General features: G+C 37.9%; 1 protein-coding gene and 1 long non-coding RNA gene across 2 annotated transcripts; both read left to right on the top strand.

The window, feature by feature from the left end:
* Positions 1–576: 576 nt before the first annotated feature.
* Positions 577–16,580, top strand: LOC128204314 (uncharacterized). Its single transcript, XM_052905725.1, has 18 exons — positions 577–616; positions 1,083–1,179; positions 1,367–2,470; positions 2,900–2,970; positions 3,356–3,482; positions 3,968–4,092; positions 4,233–4,343; positions 6,728–6,909; positions 8,602–8,689; positions 9,111–9,175; positions 11,659–11,695; positions 11,867–11,970; positions 12,443–12,574; positions 13,169–13,317; positions 13,633–13,768; positions 14,909–15,037; positions 15,620–15,719; positions 16,459–16,580. The coding sequence occupies exons 1-18, from the start codon at positions 577–579 to the stop codon at positions 16,578–16,580; spliced, it is 2,919 nt and encodes a 972-aa protein (XP_052761685.1).
* Positions 16,581–19,980: 3,400 nt separating this feature from the next.
* On the top strand, positions 19,981–21,753 carry LOC128205723 (uncharacterized). The gene is made up of 3 exons (XR_008256317.1): positions 19,981–20,108; positions 20,901–21,035; positions 21,667–21,753. It is a non-coding gene; the product is annotated as an uncharacterized LOC128205723 (long non-coding RNA).
* Positions 21,754–22,300: the final 547 nt, after the last annotated feature.

Below are 22,300 nucleotides of genomic sequence, written 5' to 3'. Positions count from 1 at the left end.
TTCTCCCCTATCGCTACGCTCTGTGTCCACCCAATCCCTTACACAGTTATCTCCCCTATCGCTTCGCTCGTTGTCTACCCAATCCCTTACATAGTAATCTCCCCTATCGCTACGCTCTGTGTCCACCCAATCTCTTACACAGTAATCCTCCCTATCGCTACGCTCTGTGTCCGCCCAATCCCTTACATAGTATTCTCCCTTATCGCTACGCTCTGTGTCCATCCCTTACACAGTTATCTCCCCTATCGCTTCGCTCGTTGTCTACCCAGTCCCTTACATAGTAATCTCCCCTATCGCTAGGCTCGGTGTTCACCCAATCCCTTACACAGTAATCTCCCCTATCACTACGCTCTGTATCCACCCAAACTCTTACAAAGTTATTTTTCCTATCGCTTAGCCCGGTGTCCATTGGATGAACTCCTGTGTGAATGTTGATAAAACATTCATTTGGTGAATAAGTTGACTCAGTGGTTGATATATTCAACAATAAATAATATTTCGTAACTTAATACCGCTAATCGAAAACATAATCTTTGGAAAACATTACTCTTGCATTACAGTATCGTCTCAATCGGAATGAAGTGGGCGCTTCAGGCTTCGTATATTAGTATTAAGGGTAAATAATGTATTATGTTAATTCTCCTTTTGTTTTTGTTTTACCGAGTAGTGTTGTTATATCTTCTTAAGCCCGTCTCTTGAACAGTAAATGCAAGAAGTCTATACAATGAGGAGCATTGCTTTATCGCTAGTGTTTTTGACATCATTGCAGAACGGTATGTTACAATTTGTGTTTATTTCTCAACAAGAATATATTTCACAATTTGAAATAAATACCGTTTGGAAATCATTGGGATATACGATAATTTGATCACACGCAAATGTATCGCGTATATTTTTGAAAATTCTCTAATGAAAAGCTACCTAGAATTCGACGCTTACCAGTTAGACGAGCACCGATTCGAATTTGCTCCTAATTTATAAGTTGTCGTAGTTCTTTTGAAGAGATTGTAATCAACCAACCAAGTTCTGCGTTCACTTTTTGTATACAGGAATTTACTATTACTCTTGTTTCCCGTCTTCAGCTTGGAGCCAGGACTGTGACCAATGCAGATGCTGTCGAACTTCATGTAGCCTTGACAACACAGGAAAAGACGTCTGTGTTGCCGGCTGCATCGAAAGGTAATTGCCCGGGCAAATTCGTTTTTCTTTTCAAATCAGGTTATATCTTGAAATTTATAAATTAAAATGCAAGTATGCAATTTGAAATCGCAAATGTGTTGTAATAGTGTGTTGATGAAATTAACATTTCAAACTTATGTACAGAATACGTGTGTTTTGAACATATACTAATATGATCTTTTCAAAGGTATTGGGGAGACACGTGTCAACATCGATGCGGGGAGAATTGTGTCACGTGTGACCAGCAACTCGGCTGTGTCACGTGCAAGGATGGTTTCTATGGTGACAACTGTGAGCGTAAATGTGACAACCAGAGTTGCAGATGCTCTGCTGAATCCAGCTGTATTTCCTGTAGAGTGGGTTTCTTCAGTTTTGGCACGAGTTGTACCTCGTGTCTGCAGCAATGTGCAACGTGTACCGATCTGAATTATTGTCTTAGTTGTGGCCCGGGAAAGTTCGGGGATCTTTGTCAGTACACTTGTAACAACGAAAATTGTCACTGTAAAGCGTTCGGTGGCTGTGACAGATGCAGAAATGGTTACTACTCTCCCAGGTACAACTGCGTGTACCAGTGTAGACGAAACTGTGCGACGTGTACATCGTTTTCATCTTGTCAATCCTGTATAGATGGTAGATATGGGGACTTCTGTCAGAACACGTGTTCAAAACATTGCCTGAACAATAGATGTGACAAGGACAGTGGCATGTGCCGATGCGATCCACACTTCACGGGAAACGACTGCGATAATTGTGCCCCTGGTAGATATGGCGAAAATTGTGAGCACGCCTGCTCCAGTGGATGTACAGATGTATGCGATCCAGCCACAGGGTCTTGTAGCTGCTCAGCTCTCTTTAAAGGACCAAGGTGCGACGTTTGTGTGGATGGGAAATATGGGGACTTATGTTCTGATGACTGCCCAGTCCAGTGCAGTAGATGTTTAAATGCTACGGACTGTTCATCATGCAACCCCGGGTTTAACGATGAGACCATGATATGCCAATGCAGGTCTGACTTATGTTCGAATGCTGAGTGCACGTCATGTATGATGAGTATATATTACCCTAAAGACGGTAACTGCTGTCCTTGCAGCGATATTTGCGATAACATGGAATGCCTTTCGGAGACTGAATGTAAGAACGGATGTGTGGAAGGATATTTTGGCGACGGGTGTGTTGAAAAATGTGATGGTATTGACGTTAATTGTCTGGCATGCTCTCTGTCTTCAAGCTGGCCTTCTAGTCCAAAGTGTGACAGATGTCTCACCGGCTTCTATCTTTCAGGAGACATAGAGTGCGCACCATGCTCTGAAACATGTATTAACCAAGAGTGCGACCATAAAACTGGCTCGTGTACCCTTGATTGCCGTTTGGGATATTTTGGTCAAATGTGTGAAAATAGATGCAGAGAAGAATGCTCGTCTTGTAGAAATACCGATGGGATTTGTCTGGCTTGTAAATCACCCAAGATGTACGGACTATATTGTGATAGGGCCTGTAACGAGGCGTGTGCGACATGCAAGCAACTGGACGGGGATTGCTTGTCTTGTAATACATCAAAAGTGCACGGACCATTGTGCAATATGTCTTGCAGCAATTCTTGTATGGATGGTGACTGCGATGTTAGCGGAAAATGCATCAAAGGCTGTGTTTTAAATATGTACGGACAATGGTGCGACAACACTTGTGATGCGAGATGTGCATCAAGTGAAAACCTCACCAGGTGTGCCGACATTGACGGACGGTGCTTGCATGGGTGCGTGGATGGATTTACAGGGAGGATGTGTAATCAGGGTAAGTCAGAGCAAGTGGAATAGTAAAGTATAGGTACAATCCTTGTCCACCTACATGGCCGTCAACGAGTCTTTTGACTATTTTTTACTCTGGCAGACTCGTGACATTACTCGTTACAGAAATACATAAGAAATGTCAAAATGATAAAAAAGTATCCCTGATCGCTCATTATTGTAGCTAGGTACAATCGTATCTGTTTTTGCTATAATACATTATGGAAAAGTTATTCACCAAATAAAAACTGTAAAAGTAAATATTCCTGTTATCTGCTGGGATCTTATTTCTGATATATGTTGCTAACAGGACAATCCCTTAAGACATAATCTGACATTTCATCGAATGTTGCATTTTGTAATAAATGCTTAAGTCTATTTTATTTTTGCAGCTTTACTAGAAGGAAATTCCGCTTTTGGCATGCTCCCAGCAACCGCCTTTTGGGGAATTATTGTTGCCGCAATTGTGCTCCTTGTCATCATTGTTGTAATCGTCATCTGTGTTGTGCGAAGGAAAAGGTCTGTATATCACTTTTTTTAACTTTTGTATATAAAGGGTCCTTAATTAAAGCTGCACTCCCATAGATTGAAAGTCTTGACAACTTTTTTGTTGTCAAGGAACGAGCCAATTTATGCGAACATGCAAGGAAACCAGTCATATAAGACTGCTGACAAAAAAATAGATCGCAGAGTTTTATTTTTAAGTTAAAAAATTATGTTTTCTGCATTTTTTAAACCGTTAATTAACACTTTTAGCCATAAAACATTAATTTTCGGACGGAAATATCAAAATCTGCGATCTGATCTCATGTCAGCAGTATTTTATCACTGGTTTGCAGATATTTACGCAGAAAACTAGCTCATTCCAAGACAAAAAATGAAAAAATAGAAAATGTCAAAACGGTTAATCTGTGAGAGTGCAGCTTTAAGTATATCGATCGTTGTTCACTAAAAACAGTCTATCATGCAATTGTAGTTTTTTATGCACACAACTATTATAAAAGAAAATCTACAAACAATAAAAGTGTACTTGTTGTAACAAAAGTCTCCTTACCTATTCAATGCGCTTCTTTTTACTTTTTATACAGGAGAAAACATTCCTTGAAAACGGAAGAAAAGACGAAAAACGGTAACTCGACTTACTGAATTAATATCTTCTATTTTAGTAAACACCCTATAATGCTATAAAGAATACAATTATAAATTGAGATACACGCATATTCTTAAAGGATTAAAGAATAACACGATACCTATTTTAATGGCTTTCAGGAAACGGATATGCCAATCCGGAGTTCCTTCCAGACGGGGGTTTCCTTGTACATGCGCACTCGCTTGATGACGTCACAGACAGTTGCCACCCAATACAAAACAGTGATGCTGGTATAGTTTTTTTTAAACTTCAAGTGTTTGTATCATATTTATATACATTTATCACCAGATTTTAAGTATTCAGCCTCACATCATGCAGCCGGAGAATCAGCTTATATGAATGGAGAATCCTGGTTATGTCAGCATCGTTGCTTTTCGAAGAACAATTAAGACAGACCGCACACGACATTATAATGCAACAACTCGTCTCGGGGCTATTAAAGAGGGCATTGTCGTTTTTATCCATGCTATCAAATATGAACCTTTTCTGATTTGGTTAGGTTAAATTAACAAGGTTCGGGTATTAAATATATCATAAATATACTAATTTAATAACGTTAGCAAATAAAACATATAATGAAGTATTTCGCCGGCACCTGGGATCGAACTTGTGTCCTCAAGAAGTGCAGTCGGACAATCTCCATGTTAGACCGATTCTCTTATTGAATTGTAGGTAATATCTACTTAATAACATGACAACATTAAACAAAACTTGTCAACATTTAAATGTTTATTGGTTTGGAAATCAATCGGGTTGTTGAAGGATACTTAAAATAGTTTTGTCGGCACGTTTTGCTAGTTGGTACATGTTGGTACATTCCACCTGTGAATTTCTAGATATAAGCAAATAAACACGCTAAAACCGACAGGGAGATATTAAAACACCTGGGAAATACAGGAGTGTAAACTTATTTATAAACGCATCCTGAATATTGAGCAATTCAATTTACTTTTCTAATTATTCATTATTATCAATAAGCAATCATAAGTCTATTCCATTCAAAATTAAATTACGTTGAGTATAACCATAAAAATATCCGGTGATATATTACTAAGTATCATATGAATGATAAAATCTGAAGGGTTCACTCGAGGCAAATAATAACGATTTACCAACCATTAACAACGCCATCACATTCGTTGAAGTTAAGATCACATTGACTAAATGTAAGCGAATGTTTGTATACGAAGTGAATATGACTTGTAAAAAATATAAATGAAATAAGACTCATATAAGAATAAGTACTATGCATAATAGGATTCGCAGTGCAGTTTGACCTCCAGCCTTACTGGTGACTGATTATGTTGACCAGTCTGTTTACAGCGCAATTTTTTATAGTTGTCATTTTATAAATTAAAAAATCACTTTAACTGTGATACATAGTTTATTTTTGTTTGTTTTGAGAAGTGCAACATGCGTGTTGAACCGCTTGCCAATAGATTATATATGTATAGGGTAAAAATATCGAGAGAAACCCCTGTGTTACTGCCCAGAAGATTTTGGAACAATTACACACGTCCGAACCGGATTAAAACTAAAGAACAAGTGAGAAAGGCGCCAAAATAAAGGAGGGCAGACAGTTGAACATTCGGCAATGAGAAGGAGCGCTCAGGAAGAACAAGACAAATGTAAAATATAAATTTAATTTGGCCGAATGATAGGCTGCTAGATTAGAAATAAAATTAACCTAGATATAAAGCTTATGTCAAAAGCAGCCATGAATCCTCCCAAAAAACGGCCAAAACCTGAACTAAAAATCCAGAATCTTAGTTAGGAATCAAAAGCGACAAGCCGTGCCGCGTCAATCATGCTAGAAAATGAAAATCTAAGGTAGCGGAGGTTACAGTCGGATTTCCAGTTACCAAACAATTGAATAAGTTCCCCGGCACACCGCATTTAAAACAGAAGGAAGCTCCTCCGCGTCGGAAGGAGTGCATAGTGTATTCGTGAGCGTGAGCAATCGGAAGTTGCGTCATAATACGTCGAAACATACGACCAACGCTGCTCGCGTCAAGTGGGATCACATTCACACCGGAAACAGTACAAAACAACGGTTCTGTGGGTGCCAAAGGACCTAACATACACATGTTTTGAAACGCTTTTACTGGACATAAAGAAGAAGAGTCATTTTTACACAATGAAATACATTGTAACTACATTGCTGTCTCCGAATTGATTGGTTTCAGCATACTTAAGTAAAACAACAATGCCAAATTCTGTAACTGACACATCGTTTCGACACAGGTATTTAGACTTATCAAACTTGACACTAGAATCAGGAACTATGCTTGATTTCCTGCACATCATGTAAAATGCATACAAAATAAGCACCATATCGTAGCAAGAAATGGAATAGCAAAATCGAGAACATCATATATTTGCTTCAAAATATCTCGTTATAGGCGGTGCCTGCTTAGGGGAATGAAAACACACGTCCGAACCGGAAGAAGGGGGAGGGGGGGGGGGGTTAGTGCGTGTGCTTGTGAAGTTTTTCCTGCATTATATAGGGAATTGGTTTGACTTCTTGGTTTGCTTTGTAGGTTTATTTCAATCAGTAAAAGCATCACAACATTCTAGATAATGCAACTTATTTTATATATCCGAAATTTGGAAGAGGAAGAAAGTGACGGTATCTACGAAAACCAGTCCACTCTGAAAGTGAGAGACAAACCAGTGGCAAGACCCCGCCCAAGCCCCAGCCCAAGGTCCGAGTGCAGAGATAACAAGATAACGGTGCAAGCTCTACCGGGACATGTTGCCTCCAAAAATATGGACAACTATAAGGATGACTTTAAGGTAGGTCTTAACCAAAATAACTTTCTTCGTTAAGGTTAGATTTTCATAAGTAACATCCTGAAACAGTTATCTTGGTGATGCGACCGTGCAATCTTATTTCCGAAGAAATTACTCAATAAACTTTAACCGACTAAGTATAATAGCCCCTCCTAAATTGCATCAGCTTTTAAATCATGCCGCGTGCTATTAATCACTGCATGAATACCCCCAAGGATATTGTGACGTCATTTAAATCTGCGTTGACACTGAACTCGTGCTATTGCATATTTATGGCATCAATTCCAAATGTCGAAGCTACATAATCCTATGTTTTCAGTAGAAATTTCTTTAGTATTTAAGTCTGGTAATTTGATCACACTTTTTTAACAAAATGCCGAAGTTACAATATTTGAAGTTACAATTTCCTAAGGTTCGGCATTTTTTTTCTTCTCTGCGAGATGTCCAATCATTGCTCGACATTTTGATCACATGATGCAACACCATTTTCTCATTGGACTATTTACTCGGCATTTTGCAGTTATATGCGGCTCGCCTGTATGATTTAAATGATGTAAACATTTAGAAACAAAAAAAATGCAGCTTCGGCATTTTGAAGTGGGGCCATCGATATGCTAACAGTATGGATGGCTATATGCGCATGCGCAGTTAAAGCAATTAACATCAAAATGAGTCGTCTTAACCAATAAGTAACGATTCTTCACAATTCAGAACATTTTAATAATCTAGCGCCCCTGATTGGCTGAAAATGTATGGCAAACACTAATTACAAGTCAAATACAAATACTGCATTTTGGCTGTTTCTGATTCGATGATGTGTTTGGCCGAAACAGACACACGCTTAGCGTAGCTAAGTAGACCTTTTAAGTTGTGACTTACAGGTAAAACTTTAACCATTTTGACTGTGGTGAGGTCGACGACCGCAAGGTGAGGCAGTCTATGGGAAAACTTGGGCGGACGGTTATAAAACAACTGGATTGTTTCTGTCGATAAAAAATATGACTGAATATTTTATGTAATCAGCGGATCAGTTAATTGATCATTAGAATTTGGTACGCAGATGAAAGAAGATTTATCTCAATTCTGCTTAAGGATGTTTGTCAATGGTATATATATGTATATATATCTTTGGGTTGATTGTAAAATACTTATGCTAAAGTTAACAAAGTTGTTGACGTCAGTGTTCCTAATCTTTACTGCTCTGGAGATTTAATGCATACACTTCTTGTTATCTGCAGTATTTCTAACAAAAATTGAGACGACTATTTCAGATGTACTGGATTTATTTGAATATAGAATAGAACAGAACAGAATGTTTATTTAACTTAAGCAAATACAGCTCATCGTTATAAACACAGAATGAAAAAAATATTTTAGCACAGCATCAAATAGTTCACGTTAATCACGTGACTTTATCAAACTATCTGTCCTTTGTGAATGTTTTGTTATAAAAAAAACCCCAGGGGCACATGATTAAAGAATCGTAGATACTGTGCATAAATTTATTAGAGGTAATAATTAGATTGATACATATATTTTGTTCCATTAATGTACAGCATTTCATTAAGGTAAGTTTATTTCGCTTGGTGTGGTTGTAATTTATAACAATAAGGGTAGAGCAAGGCGATGTAACCATGTGACGTCAAATAACTTTCTGATCCTAACAATGTACGACTGCTTTTAATACTGTTACAGAAAATCCCCACGGGTCTACTAAAGCCATACAGCGCCTCACAACTAGTGGCCAATGTCAACAGAAATAGATACAGGGGAATCTACCCATGTAAGATGTTCACCAGTTCACTTTTATTATTAGTTTGTCATTAAATATAAATATATCAATGGTACTCGTACTATTTCGAATAAATATAATAATGATTGAAGTTAAGGTCGACATGTCCTTTTCTAATACTTTTGTGCTAGATGGTGCAGTAAAATGTAGATTTCTTTCGCACTTTCGGACGAGACAGTGCTTTGTTGTTTTAGATACCCACTATAAACATAAGAACACTTATGGGCAAGTGTCATCTTAGCCAAACACATAAACAATTCATATTACATTTGTCAAATCGCCGAATACCCATGGTGGATCCATTCCGTTACATTCCGCAAGGAGACTAACGGAATTGATCTTACCTATTTAAAGACGAAGAAACTATATTTAATTGTAAACCATTCAACTATTTGGTATTAATATCCAACAGATGATGACAGCAGAGTGAAAGTGGAAGGCTACTTCCCCGACTACATAAATGCTAGTTTCATTCACGTAAGTAGAGTTTTACCATTTGTTTCCAAAAAAGCTACTACTCCGACTACTTTTTTCGTAAGTGGAAGTTTACAATTTGTTTCTAAACATCTACTTTCCCGACTTCATTTCTCGTAAGTGGAAGTTTCTAAACAAGCTATTACACCGATTCGATTTCTCGTAAGTGGAAGTTTCTAAACAAGCTATTACACCGACTCCATTTCTCGTAAGTGGAAGTTTCTAAACAAGCTATTACACCGACTCCATTTCTCGTAAGTGGAAGTTTCTAAACAAGCTATTACACCGACTCCATTTCTCGTAAGTGGAAGTTTCTAAACAAGCTATTACACCGACTCCATTTCTCGTAAGTGCAAGTTTCTAAACAAGCTATTACACCGACTCCATTTCTCGTAAGTGGAAGTTTCTAAACAAGCTATTACACCGACTCCATTTCTCGTAAGTGCAAGTTTCTAAACAAGCTATTACACCGACTCCATTTCTCGTAAGTGGAAGTTTCTAAACAAGCTATTACACCGACTCCATTTCTCGTAAGTGCAAGTTTCTAAACAAGCTATTACACCGACTTCATTTCTCGTAAGTGCAAGTTTCAAAACAAGCTATTACACCGACTCCATTTCTCGTAAGTGGAAGTTTCTAAACAAGCTATTACACCGACTCCATTTCTCGTAAGTGGAAGTTTACAATTTGTTTCTAAACAAGCTATTACACCGACTCCATTTCTCGTAAGTGGAAGTTTACAATTTGTTTCTAAACAAGCTATTACACCGACTCCATTTCTCGTAAGTGGAAGTTTACAATTTGTTTCTAAACAAGCTATTACCCTGACTCCATTTCTCGTTAGTGGAAGTGTACAATGTTTATAAACAAGCTACTTCCCCGACTCCATTTCTCGTAAGTGGAAGTTTACAATTTGTTCCTAACAAGCTATTACCCCGACTCCATTTCTCGTAAATGGAACTGTACAATTTGTTTATAAACAAGCTACTTCCCCGACTCCATTTCTCGTAAGTAGAAGTGTACAATTTGTTCCTAAACAAGCTATTACCCCGACTCCATTTCTCGTAAGTGGAAGTTTACAATTTGTTTCTAACAAGCTATTACCCCGACTCCATTTCTCGTAAGTGGAAGTTTACAATTTGTTTCTAAACAAGCTATTACCAGGACTCCATTTCTCGTAAGTGGAAGTGTACAATTTGTTTATAAACAAGCTACTTCCCCGACTCCATTTCTCGTAAGTGGAAGTTTACAATTTGTTCCTAAACAAGCTTTTACACCGACTCCTTTTTATCGTAAGTGGAAGTTTACAATTTGTTTCTAAACAAGCTATTACCCCGACTCCATTTCTCGTAAATGGAAGTTTACAATTTGTTTCTAAACAAGCTATTACCCCGACTCCTTTTTATCGTAAATGGAAATTTACAATTTGTTTCTAAACAAGCTATTACCCCGACTCCTTTTTATCGTAAATGGAAGTTTACAATTTGTTTCTAAACAAGCTATTACCCCGACTCCATTTCTCGTAAATGGAAGTTTACAATTTGTTCCTAACAAGCTATTACCCCGACTCCATTTCTCGTAAATGGAAGTTTACAATTTGTTTCTAAACAAGCTATTACCCCGACTCCATTTCTCGTAAGTGGAAGTTTACAATTTGTTTCTAAACAAGCTATTACCCCGACTCCATTTCTCGTAAGTGGAAGTTTACAATTTGTTTCTAAACAAGCTATTACCCCGACTCCATTTCTCGTAAGTGGAAGTGTACAATTTGTTTCTAAACAAGCTAATACCCCGACTACATTTCTCGTAAGTGGAAGTTTACAATTTGTTTCTAAACAAGCTTTTACACCGACTCCTTTTTATCGTAAGTGGAAGTTTACAATTTGTTTCTAAACAAGCTAATACCCCGACTACATATCTCGTAAGTGGAAGTTTACAATTTGTTTCTAAACAAGCTTTTACACCGACTCCATTTCTCGTAAGTGAAAGTTTACAATTTGTTTCTAAACAATCTATTACCCCGACTCCTTTTTATCGTAAGTGGAAGTTTACAATTTGTTTCTAAACAAGCTATTACCCCGACTCCTTTTTATCGTAAATGGAAGTTTACAATTTGTTCCTAACAAGCTATTACCCCGACTCCTTTTTATCGTAAATGGAAGTTTACAATTTGTTTCTAAACAAGCTATTACCCCGACTCCTTTTTATCGTAAGTGGAAGTTTACAATTTGTTTCTAAACAAGCTATTACCCCGACTCCTTTTTATCGTAAATGGAAGTTTACAATTTGTTTCTAAACAAGCTAATACCCCGACTCCATCAATGCGAGCCTTATCCACGTAATTAGACGTTGGCTATTTGTTCTTAAATAGTTTCGTCTTCACGATTAATATCAAATCAACTTTTTCATTTATATTTAAAAGAAACAACAACAACAAGTATGTAGTTTAACTTCTAATAGTTATGATATTGTTTTCTTTATTTTAGGGATTCAAAAGGCAAAACGAATATATCGCTACACTTGGTAAGTTAAATGGTTCCTCTGAAACAATAGTAACTGTGATTCATCTAGCAGTCGTGAAAGTAATCATGGCCCTTGGTCTTTGAAATGAGTGAGTTTTGTGATCCATGTATTCGCCTCTTATTGTTTACTTCAATGGTGCGTGGATGTCAGACTGTGTATATCGTGTTTCAGGTCCTACCAGTGCACAGCTTGGAGACTATGGCATCTTCTGGAGCATGGTCTGGCAAAATAACGTTGAGAAAATCGTCATGTTGGCAAACATAATTGAGCTTGGGGTGAGCAAAAAATGCATATACGTTGTTAAGTTATTAAAATAAAGCTTTTGTAATATACAATAAAGAGCCATTTGTATGACTGAGTGTAACTTTTTCTTGAAACATTTGAAATTAAACTAATGGGATATTCCTTCTAACAAAAAATCATATCTTTATTGTCAAAGACTGTCAGGAGGCGTCATGCTTGAACACAATGGCAACAAACACGTCTGTATAGGAACGTGTATGTGATCCATAGTATAAATGCAGTGTTAACTACAGGGACAAGCCAAGTACTATAACACATGTTCCTAGTAAGTTTCGGTTAGTCGTTAGAAATGTGAAAAAAGGTTTTGTTTTCAAATAAGTCAACAAGCATTTGTTAATAACAAGTCTTATACAATGAAAATGACGTCGCTTAAGCAATTATCTGCTCGTGCGTCTTCTACCAAAGCACAACAAACTTCACCATGTTAAACCTCGCTTGCTTCAGTCGTTTTCGATGCAGTGCGAACAGTACTGGCCAGACACGGGAACCACGGAGGTATACGGGGACGTCGAGGTCAAAGGGGAAATTGAGGAGGTGTATGCAGAGTTCACCAGGAGGGTGTTCCGATTGTCTAAGGTAAGGACATAGTAACCACCGGTTATAGGGAAATGTGGAGGTCAGGGGAGAAACTTAGGAGTTGTAGGATGATGTTCCGGCTCCCTAATGTACGGACATTTAGGTGTTAGTTTTGTAAACATAATTCAAGTATGGCAATAACATTTGCCTAACTACGACAATTGGAGTACTATTTACAACTGCGGCAAACCTTTGCATGTACGTTATGAGCTATTTAGATCCAGAAGCGAGTTTAAACAACTGTATAGGGTCAACGCATCAAACGGACGTTGGGCTGTTTGCTCAAACCTTTGTAAAATGTGAACTATTTAATGATATGCTCATATATTGTGATCGAACAAGTACGGCTGAAACATTTGTCTCGAGCCTTGTTCGAAATATTGCAGGTCAAAAATGAGCACAGTATTTAAGGCAAAAAAGATTTAAAAGTTAACAACGATGACGTTAACAAAGTTGTGAACAATCAGGCCACTGTTTTGCTGTATTACAATATACTTCGGCATCAGTTTTTAAATTTCTATACCAGGTGCATTTGCCTAATGCAATTAGCTCGTAACAGATTTATTGACATGTTTGAACGTCACCGGATTACAGGACAGTGCAGTTAGAGAGATACACCACTTACAATACACAGTGTGGCCGGACAAGGGGATTCCTGAGGACGTCACCTCCATGGTTGAGTTCCGCCACAGGGTTATCACTACGCCCTCCAAACACCTCGCTCCTACCATTGTTCATTGCAGGTAGAACATATGATGAAGACGTCATTCAGATTAAAACAATAGTTGCCAGTATTATACTGATTTGACAAAATTACAGCCTTGGCTGCGTTAAATTGAAACATTCATAAAGTATGCTTTTAATGCTAGATGGCTTTTGCGATGACTTTAACGGTGCTTCATTTCTTTTAGTTTCCAATATTATTCAAAGATACCAAACACATCACATAGAAGATACATACTGAGTTGGCTGTGTTTTTAAACAAAGATTATTTGAAATATCTACATAGATTTAATCACTGTTTGCATAATGACAATAAATCTAACCTACTTGTTCAGTGCTGGTGTTGGACGAACAGGCACGTACATTGCGCTGGACATTCTGGCCCAGCAGGGAGAGGTAGATGGCGCCGTGGATATTCCAGGCTGTGTGATGGACCTGAGACAGAACAGACCCAAGATGGTCCAAACTGTGGTACGTCAAGGGCACTGCGATAAGAATATACAGCAGGGAAAAGTAACTGCATAATATGAAATTTGTCTAGAATAATGCCAACACATTCCATGATTACATATTGTTTACTATAATTATTTGACACACCAATATTACTACCTCAAAGCAATTTAAAGAATTAAGCCATGTTTAGAAAATACAATTTCAGGAATAATCTATGAAAAGGTATTTTTGCACACACAGTTTCTTTATTCCGCCAGTAAGAGATGAGTGTGTTATTGCACGGCATTTTCAGGAATCGTTCATAGGCTATATATTTATATGTTTTATAGACATACGTACGTTTGATAACTTGCTCTATGTTGAGAAGTGTTTTGTCTCTACACACGACGTACTCTGAAAATGATTGCTCATTTTTTGCTCATATACTCCAAATAATGATATAAAAAACGATCAGACATATAATAAGGGAAACTATAATGAGAAGCTGACTTTACATTGTCATTTTAATTCTAAGTATTTTTGGCAGAAAAATCGATGAAAATGTAAACCTTCAAAGGACCATAACTCTGTCAAATATCGTTGGATTTTTTTTATATATATACGTATTTGAGTTTGTAAAGCCGTTGAAATTATGGTTTACTTGGTTCTTCTTCCTGGATTTATACTTTAACGTTATTATTGCTACCATTATCATACAGTTGTTTTGTCTTCTTGCCACTAGTGCATTAGTAAGTAGCCCGAGAGTCAAAACCAGTGTCAGAGTGGCATTTTGCCTGAACCAAGCATTAACATTGAAACGTGGCGAGTGTGATATACCTAGAATTACATGTATTCGGTGACGTTGTATATTAAATGTCTAGGGACCTTTATTATTGCAGCTATTTTCTGTTACACTACAGTTTATGCATGAGGCTGATGATAATCTATAAATACAGTTTTAATATACATTGTACTGTATTTTTATGACATACACATCCTTATTGTAATATTTTTTTGTTTGCATAAGCTTTCTTTATTATTAAAATATGTGGTGTAAATACGTTATACTCATCAACCCTTGAAGAAATAATGTAAATCAATACAATCGTTGTGTCTGAAGGCACAAGTTATTGTTAAAATGATTGAAAAAGTTGTTTTTTTCTCTTCTTACATTTTCAGGAACAGTATGAATTTCTTCACAGGGCCCTCTTATTTGCGTTAACAATGAAACCGGATCAAATAAAACAAGATGACATCTCTATATGCTTGCAAGAGCTTGACAAGGAAACACTAATGGACCATTTTCAGGTGAGTCAAAAGTAACTTACGACTGTTTCTTATATATAATGCTTTTTACGTCTTTAAGAAGATTTCTTTTGTTTCTGGATTTCGGTCTTTTAACAATACACCTACGTTTTTAAAGGATATAACGTAAAAACTGGTTTAACATCATCGTCGGATACCTCCGATACAGTACAACGCCGGGGAAATGGGCTTTTTGGCTTCCTTCCAGATGGCCCCGCAGTGCCGGTTGCATGCGTGGGCTTTGTCTTTGCGTCAAAAATAGCGGAAAATGGGCCTTATCTAGGGTCCCTGGGGTGCGGGGGCATTTGACGGGGGTTTTACCAGCAGTTTGTCCTCGCAGTGCGGGAATTTTACCCGGGCTTGGCTGGACCGAAAGTCAAAGTCCCCGCTATTCCCCGAACCTGAGGGGCCGTGGTTATAATTGACTGGTGCATTATGAAGTGTAAGGAAAAATGTACCGTGGTTGTCGACGATGGGTTCACATATAGTCCATGACATTATATTTTAGTTTTGTTTTTGTGATTGATTACGACGCATTACTGCCAGTTGATAAACCTACACGATGTTTCATATGTGCTGTTTCAGCAACTGGAGAACCACGCCCAAACTCAGTTAAAATCCCACGTGTTGCATATCGAGGACATACAGGACGCCACAAAGCCGTGCAGTTTCCATACTACAACGAGTAAGGAAGTCATTGTAATCACGTGAATAATGACCTAGAAACTACAGGGGCAACCCCAGAGGCCTGAAATCAATTTAATACATGGAATATAACGAATATTATGATCGGCAGTTGATGTATAGAGTTGTATCAATTATATCAATTTTTCTATTTTTTCCTTTGACCATTTTTTAAATCAAATATTATATGAGATAATACGCCTTTAAAATGTGTATAAACATGTAGTTTGTTTTTATTAACTTTCGTTGTTATGCGGTAAAATGAGTGTCATTATTATACTGATAACACGTTACTTTTGACGATAACTTGTAATTTTTTATGCCAATTGTTAACGTTTACTCCTTCACGAGAGTTAACAATCGGCCAGTAGATTTGGGTTTTAGTTAGAGTAATGGAAGGGTGATGCATCCTGTGCTTTTTTGGAAGCACCCTTTTGTCGTCATGGAGACCAGCTATCACCTGCTTTCTTCGTAGGATCGATAATTAATATATTAAATTAACTATTTTGTTCTTATTCAAAAATGATAATATATTATATAAATGGCGGTTTAAACCTAACATATAACTTCAACTAAGAACAATTCCTTACATTTTCTGTGAAATTTATGATGCTCTAAACAGCCACAAAGAATGCGCCCTCTTAGCACACAGTCCCTTTCTGAAACACCCTGTCCTTTTTAAAATCCTGGCTAAAACCCTAGTAGAGTTTAACTATGTTTCTTTTTTTGTTTTATTTTAGCGGATGACCATCGCCCAAAGCTTTATGGAGAAGCTGGAACGACTGAATACCATGATGCCATGTACATCGATGTAATATTTTACAGTTTAGCTTTGGTTAAAATTGTTTTATTCAAGTACTAATCTAATTAAGATTAACAGGGCAATGTTTTTAAGAATGAGCTTTGGGTTAATGCGACAATGCAATGTTGACGTTAACGATGCAGATTTATTATCGACAGGTAATGCTAGCGTTCTTTATGGTAGAACTCTGGTTAAATTGGAAAAGTACTGTTGATGTTTATGGTAGTCGTTTAAGTAAGAGCTCAGGTTTAATGTTTCGCAGCGATGTTGTCTGTAACGATGGAGCTTTGGTTTAATATGGCAAGGCAATGCTGTCGTTAACGATGGAGCTTTGGTTTAATATGGCAAGGCAATGATGTCGTAAGCGATGGAGCTTTGGTTTAATATGGCAAGGCAATGATGTCGTAAGCGATGGAGCTTTGGTTTAATATGGCAAGGCAATGCTGTCGTTAACAATGGAGATTTGGTTTAATATGGCAAGGCAATGATGTCGTAAGGGATGGAGCTTTGGTTTAATATGCCAAGGCAATGCTGTCGTTAACGATGGAGCTATGGTTCAATATGGCAAGGCAATGCTGTCCTCAACGATTGGGCTTTGAATTAATATGACAAGGCAATACTGTCGTTAACAATGGAGCTTTGGTTTAATATGGCAAGGCAATGCTGTCGTAAGCGATGGAGCTTTGGTTTAATATGGCAAGGCAATGCTGTCGTAAGCGATGGAGCTTTGGTTTAATATGCCAAGGCAATGCTGTCGTTAACAATGGAGATTTGGTTTAATATGGCAAGGCAATGATGTCGTAAGGGATGGAGCTTTGGTTTAATATGCCAAGGCAATGCTGTCGTTAACGATGGAGCTATGGTTCAATATGGCAAGGCAATGCTGTCCTCAACGATTGGGCTTTGAATTAATATGACAAGGCAATACTGTCGTTAACGATGGAGCTTTGGTTTAATATGGCAAGGCAATGCTGTCGTTAGCGATGGAGCTTTGGTTAAATATGGCAAGGCAATGCTCTGGTTTAATATGGCAAGGCAATGCTGTCGTTAGTGATGGAGCTTTGGTTAAATATGGCAAGGCAATGCTCTGGTTTAATATGGCAAGGCAATGCTGTCCTCAACGATCGAGCTTTTGTTTAATATGGCAAGGCAATGCTGTCGTCAACGATGGGGTTTTGATTTAATATGGCAAGGCAATGCTGTCGTTAACGATGGAGCTATGGTTTAAATGGCAAGGCAATGATGTTCTTAACGATGGAGCTTTGATTTAATGTGGCAAGGCAATACTGTCGTTAACGATGGAGCTTTGGTTTAATAGGGCAAGGCAATGCTGTCGTTAACGATGGAGCTTTGCTTTAATGTGGCAAGGCAATGTTGTGGTTAACGATGGAGCTTTGCTTTAATGTGGCAAGGCAATGATGTCGTTAACGATGGAGTTTTGCTTTAATGTGGCAAGACAATGTTGTGGTTAACGATGGAGCTTTGCTTTAATGTGGCAAGACGATGTTGTGGTTAACGATGGAGCTTTGCTTTAATGTGGCAAGACAATGTTGTGGTTAACGATGGAGCTTTGCTTTAATGTGGCAAGACAATGTTGTGGTTAACGATGGAGCTTTGCTTTAATGTGGCAAGACAACGGTGTCATAAACGTAGCAGCTTTTGGTTAATGCAAGGCAATGGTGTCTTTTACTGTAGAGTTTTCGTTAAAAATGAACAGGCAATGTTGTCGTGTACAGTGCAACTAATGTTTAATGAGGCAAGGTATTGACGTTTACGGTGAAATTTTGGTTTAATATGACAGTCAATGTTGTTGTTTAGGTGGAGTTTTGGTTCGATATGGCACTACAATGTTGTCATTTACGGTGGAGTTTTGGTTCAATATGACAAGACAATGTTGTCGTTTACGGTGGAGTTTTGGTTCAATATGGCAAGATAATGTTGTCGTTTACGGTGGTGTTTTGGTTTAATATGGCACGGCATTTTTGTCGTTTACGGTGGTGTTTTGGTTTAATATGGCACGACAATGTTGTCGTTTACGGTGGTGTTTTTGTTTAATATGGCACGGCATTGTTGTCGTTTACGGTGGAGTATTGGTTTAAAATGACACGGCATTGTTGTCGTTTATGGTGGTGTTTTGGTTCAATATGGCACGGCATTGTTGTCGTTTACAGTGGTGTTTTGGTTTAATATGGCACGGCAATGTTGTCGTTTACGGTGGTGTTTTGGTTTAATGTGGCACGGCATTGTTGTCGTGTACGGTGGTGTTTTGGTTTAATATGGCACGGCATTGTTGTCGTTTACGGTGGTGTTTTTGGTTCGATATGGCACGGCATTGTTGTCGTTTACGGTGGTGTTTTGGTTCGATGTGGCACGACAATGTTGTCGTTTACTGCGGAGTTTTGGTTCAATATGACACGGCATTGTTGTCATTTACAGTGGAGTTTTGGTTTGATATGGCACGGCAATGTTGTCGTTTACGGTGGAGTTTTGGTTTAATATGGCACGGCAAAGTTGTTTTGGTTCGATATGGCACGGCTATGTTGTCGTTTACCTTTGGAGTTTTGGTTCGATATGGCACGGCAATGTTGTCGTTTACGGTGGAGTTTTGGTTCGATATGGCACGGCAATGTTGTCGTTTACGGTGGAGTTTTGGTTCGATATGGCACGGCAATGTTGTCGTTTACGGTGGAGTTTTGGTTCGATATGGCACGGCAATGTTGTCGTTTTCGGTGGAGTTTTGGTTCAATATGGCACGGCAATGTTGTCGTTTACGGTGGAATTTTGGTTCAATATGGCACGGCAATGTTGTCGTTTACGGTGGAGTTTTGGTTCAATATGGCACGGCTATGTTGTCGTTTACGGTGGAGTTTTGGTTCAATATGGCACGGCAATGTTGTCGTTTACGGTGGAGTTTTGGTTCAATATGGCACGGCAATGTTGTCGTTTACGGTGGAGTTTTGGTTCAATATGGCACGGCAATGTTGTCGTTTACGGTGGAGTTTTGGATCAATATGGCACGGCAATGTTGTTCAAAAATATTTCGTGTTTCTTGGCTAACGTAATGTTGTTTTTTACGTATAAGCTTTTAATGTATATTTTTTCTAACGGGCTTTCATATTATGAATGTAACATGGCAATTTTGTTCTTAATGGCTGAACTTTGAATGTATGTAACAAGGTAATGATGATCTTTGGGGATTATTGTTGATTTATTGTAACAATGTGGTCCTTTCTTAGCTATAATTTTATGATGCAATGCTTCTTAAATCTTCACAGATCAATGATGCGCTCGGCAGAGCAGACACAATATTAATGTTGATCAATTGTTTGAATTAAAATGTTGCATTAAATTTACAACACAATATACCTGAGTACCCTCTAGGGATAATTTTAAGTAGAATATTTCGTGTTTCAATCTGGTGTACATTAGTCTTGAAATAACATAAGTTTATCCCATTAGAGTTTTAAACAACGCAACAAGTATCTGCTGGCGCCCTCACCTACACCGGAAACTGCCGAGGACTTTCTACGACTAGCCATCCAGGAAAGCTGCTCCGTCATCGTCAGTTTAGGACCTTCAGGCGGCAAGGTTTGTATATGGCAATTCCAATGTCTTTACCTCAACATGTATTGATAAAGGTAGCTTGATGCATGTGTGGTCTGTCTATGTTGCCTCTCGTTGCATGTCTTAACGTGTTAGGACATAACCTTCTGTCTCTAAACAAAATACCTCGAGCCTCAGGAAAATCGAGCCAAGCGGGAATCCTTTCCTTCAGTAGAAAGAAATCGGCCCTTTACATACAGTTAGAGCCAACGAGAAAATCGAGCCAAGCGAGTTCGAGTCAACGAGGTTCGAATATATTAGTATTGATTCTACAACATGAGTAGAATGTTGTTATTAATGTGGTCCTTGAATGAAATAGGACTCGAGTTGACACTATATATACATATTGAAACACCCTATAGACATCTAAGATGAAATGTGGGCTTAATAGTGTCAAAGAAGTATGATCACAGATGAAGATTTTTCTGAACATTTCTCCCACTTCAAACTTTAAATCAGAACATTTTACATAAATAAGCTGGAGTAGTAATCGTCGCATGTATATTCATTATAAAACGAAAGTAAAAGTAAGTGACAATTGATATTTGTCTACTGCCAAGGTCAAAGTTGCTAATTCGAGCCATGTCAAACTCGTATGGGTAGAGGGGCCTCGAAGGATAAATACCCATATTAATCATTCAGAATAGCCATTTAATGAGGGGTAAAAGTAAGTCGCCATTGATATTTGTATATGGTGTGTTATAAGAAACCGAATGGTTGTTCAATTAATTGAGGAATATTTCTTTAGCAATTACTTAACGATTACTCTTGATTCAGGTTGACTGGACATATTTTCCCGAGAAGGACCAAATCCTCGAAACAGGTTCTTTCAAGATCAGCACAGTCAGCGAAACAATTCTACCGCAGTGGGAAAAACGCGCACTGGACGTGGAATATCCACGCGATGATACGGTAAACGGATATCGTTTCCTACATGTATTCCAGTCCTGACACGATAAGTGCCATAGATATTCCACTGTGCGCTCATTTTAAGTAAAAATGTGCCTGCATTTAGTTTTGCGAATGGAATTATAAGTGTCACAGACTTTCACAAGAACGCATTTGCAACTAGGAGTAACTTTTTCTAAGAAGATGTGATAAAGTAATTTCTTTCCGATTCGATAGTTCTTCCTCCGAGTTTCTAGTGTTGTTCTCACATTTTAAGGTACCCGTATTTATTGTTAACTATCACTCGAAGTGTATATATATGATTAGTCTTTAGACTCCAATCCCTGCAGATCGCCAGACAGATTGACATTTAATTATTTAGAACCTCTTTGACAACCAAAAACTCCACGAAGACGGTTACAATGACCAAATATCCATTTCGTAACGAAACAAAACGCGCCCATATTACCATTTAGAGAGTATTTTGTTTCAGTTAGTGAGTTAGTTAGAAACTAGCACACTCGTACTGGCTAGTTTGGAGGTATTCCATAGGAATTTCGTGCTTCACACTTATCAAATAAATTAGAATTTAGTTCTGGTCTCCTAAATGATAATTCGGCAAAGATTAAACACTAGCTATAACTTATTACTACAGGAGAAACACGTAAAGAAATTCCGTCATTTACGTTTCACGGACTGGAACGAGGAAACCAACACGCCTTCGTCCGCGACCAGCTTCCAGGAGTTAGTTCGACAGGTTGATCAATCAGCGGACTGCATTTCTGTTCTTATACATTGCTCGTGAGTCACTGCCAACATGTGTTTTATTATGCAATGTGCAGTATAACGGTCGTACAAACAGAAATGGTGATTAGGAAATAAACGTGAAAAATGAATATACTTATTTATAGGTAACAAGTTACCTTTTGATTATTAACATTTGTTACAGCTCGTGTCTTATTTACACTTAGATTAATGCGCACGAATGGGCTATTCCGATTCCGCACCGAACAAAAACTGCATAAAACTTCCATGGCAAACATTAAAGGTGTTTAAACATAAAAATGGCCATATAGTACCCATGTTAGGTGCACATGCCGTCATTAAGAAATAGAATGCAAAAATAAATCCATAATAATTTAGTTGAAATAGGTACGAGAACGGTATATTTTTTACTTATAACACGGTTTCAAGTCCAGCAATTTTCTATGTTCACTTTGTTAACAAACCATATTTCAGCTTTCACATTCAATAACTGTTTAAGGCCTCTAAAACAAAGGTTTTAAATA

This window comes from Mya arenaria, chromosome 10 (genome assembly GCF_026914265.1).
Source record: "Mya arenaria isolate MELC-2E11 chromosome 10, ASM2691426v1".
Classification (NCBI taxonomy): Eukaryota; Metazoa; Mollusca; class Bivalvia; order Myida; family Myidae; genus Mya; species Mya arenaria.
The sequence above is the reverse complement of the archived record's forward strand: the minus strand, read 5'-3'. Positions and strand labels throughout refer to the sequence as shown.

Bases quoted from the DNA above. Each gene is read 5' to 3' on its own strand.
- LOC128204314 (XM_052905725.1), top strand. From the start codon at position 577: ATGAAGTGGGCGCTTCAGGCTTCGTATATTAGTATTAAGG. The intron at 9,176-11,658 runs GTAAGTAGAGTT...TCTTTATTTTAG, and splicing joins TAAATGCTAGTTTCATTCAC to GGATTCAAAAGGCAAAACGA. The intron at 11,696-11,866 runs GTAAGTTAAATG...ATCGTGTTTCAG, and splicing joins CGAATATATCGCTACACTTG to GTCCTACCAGTGCACAGCTT.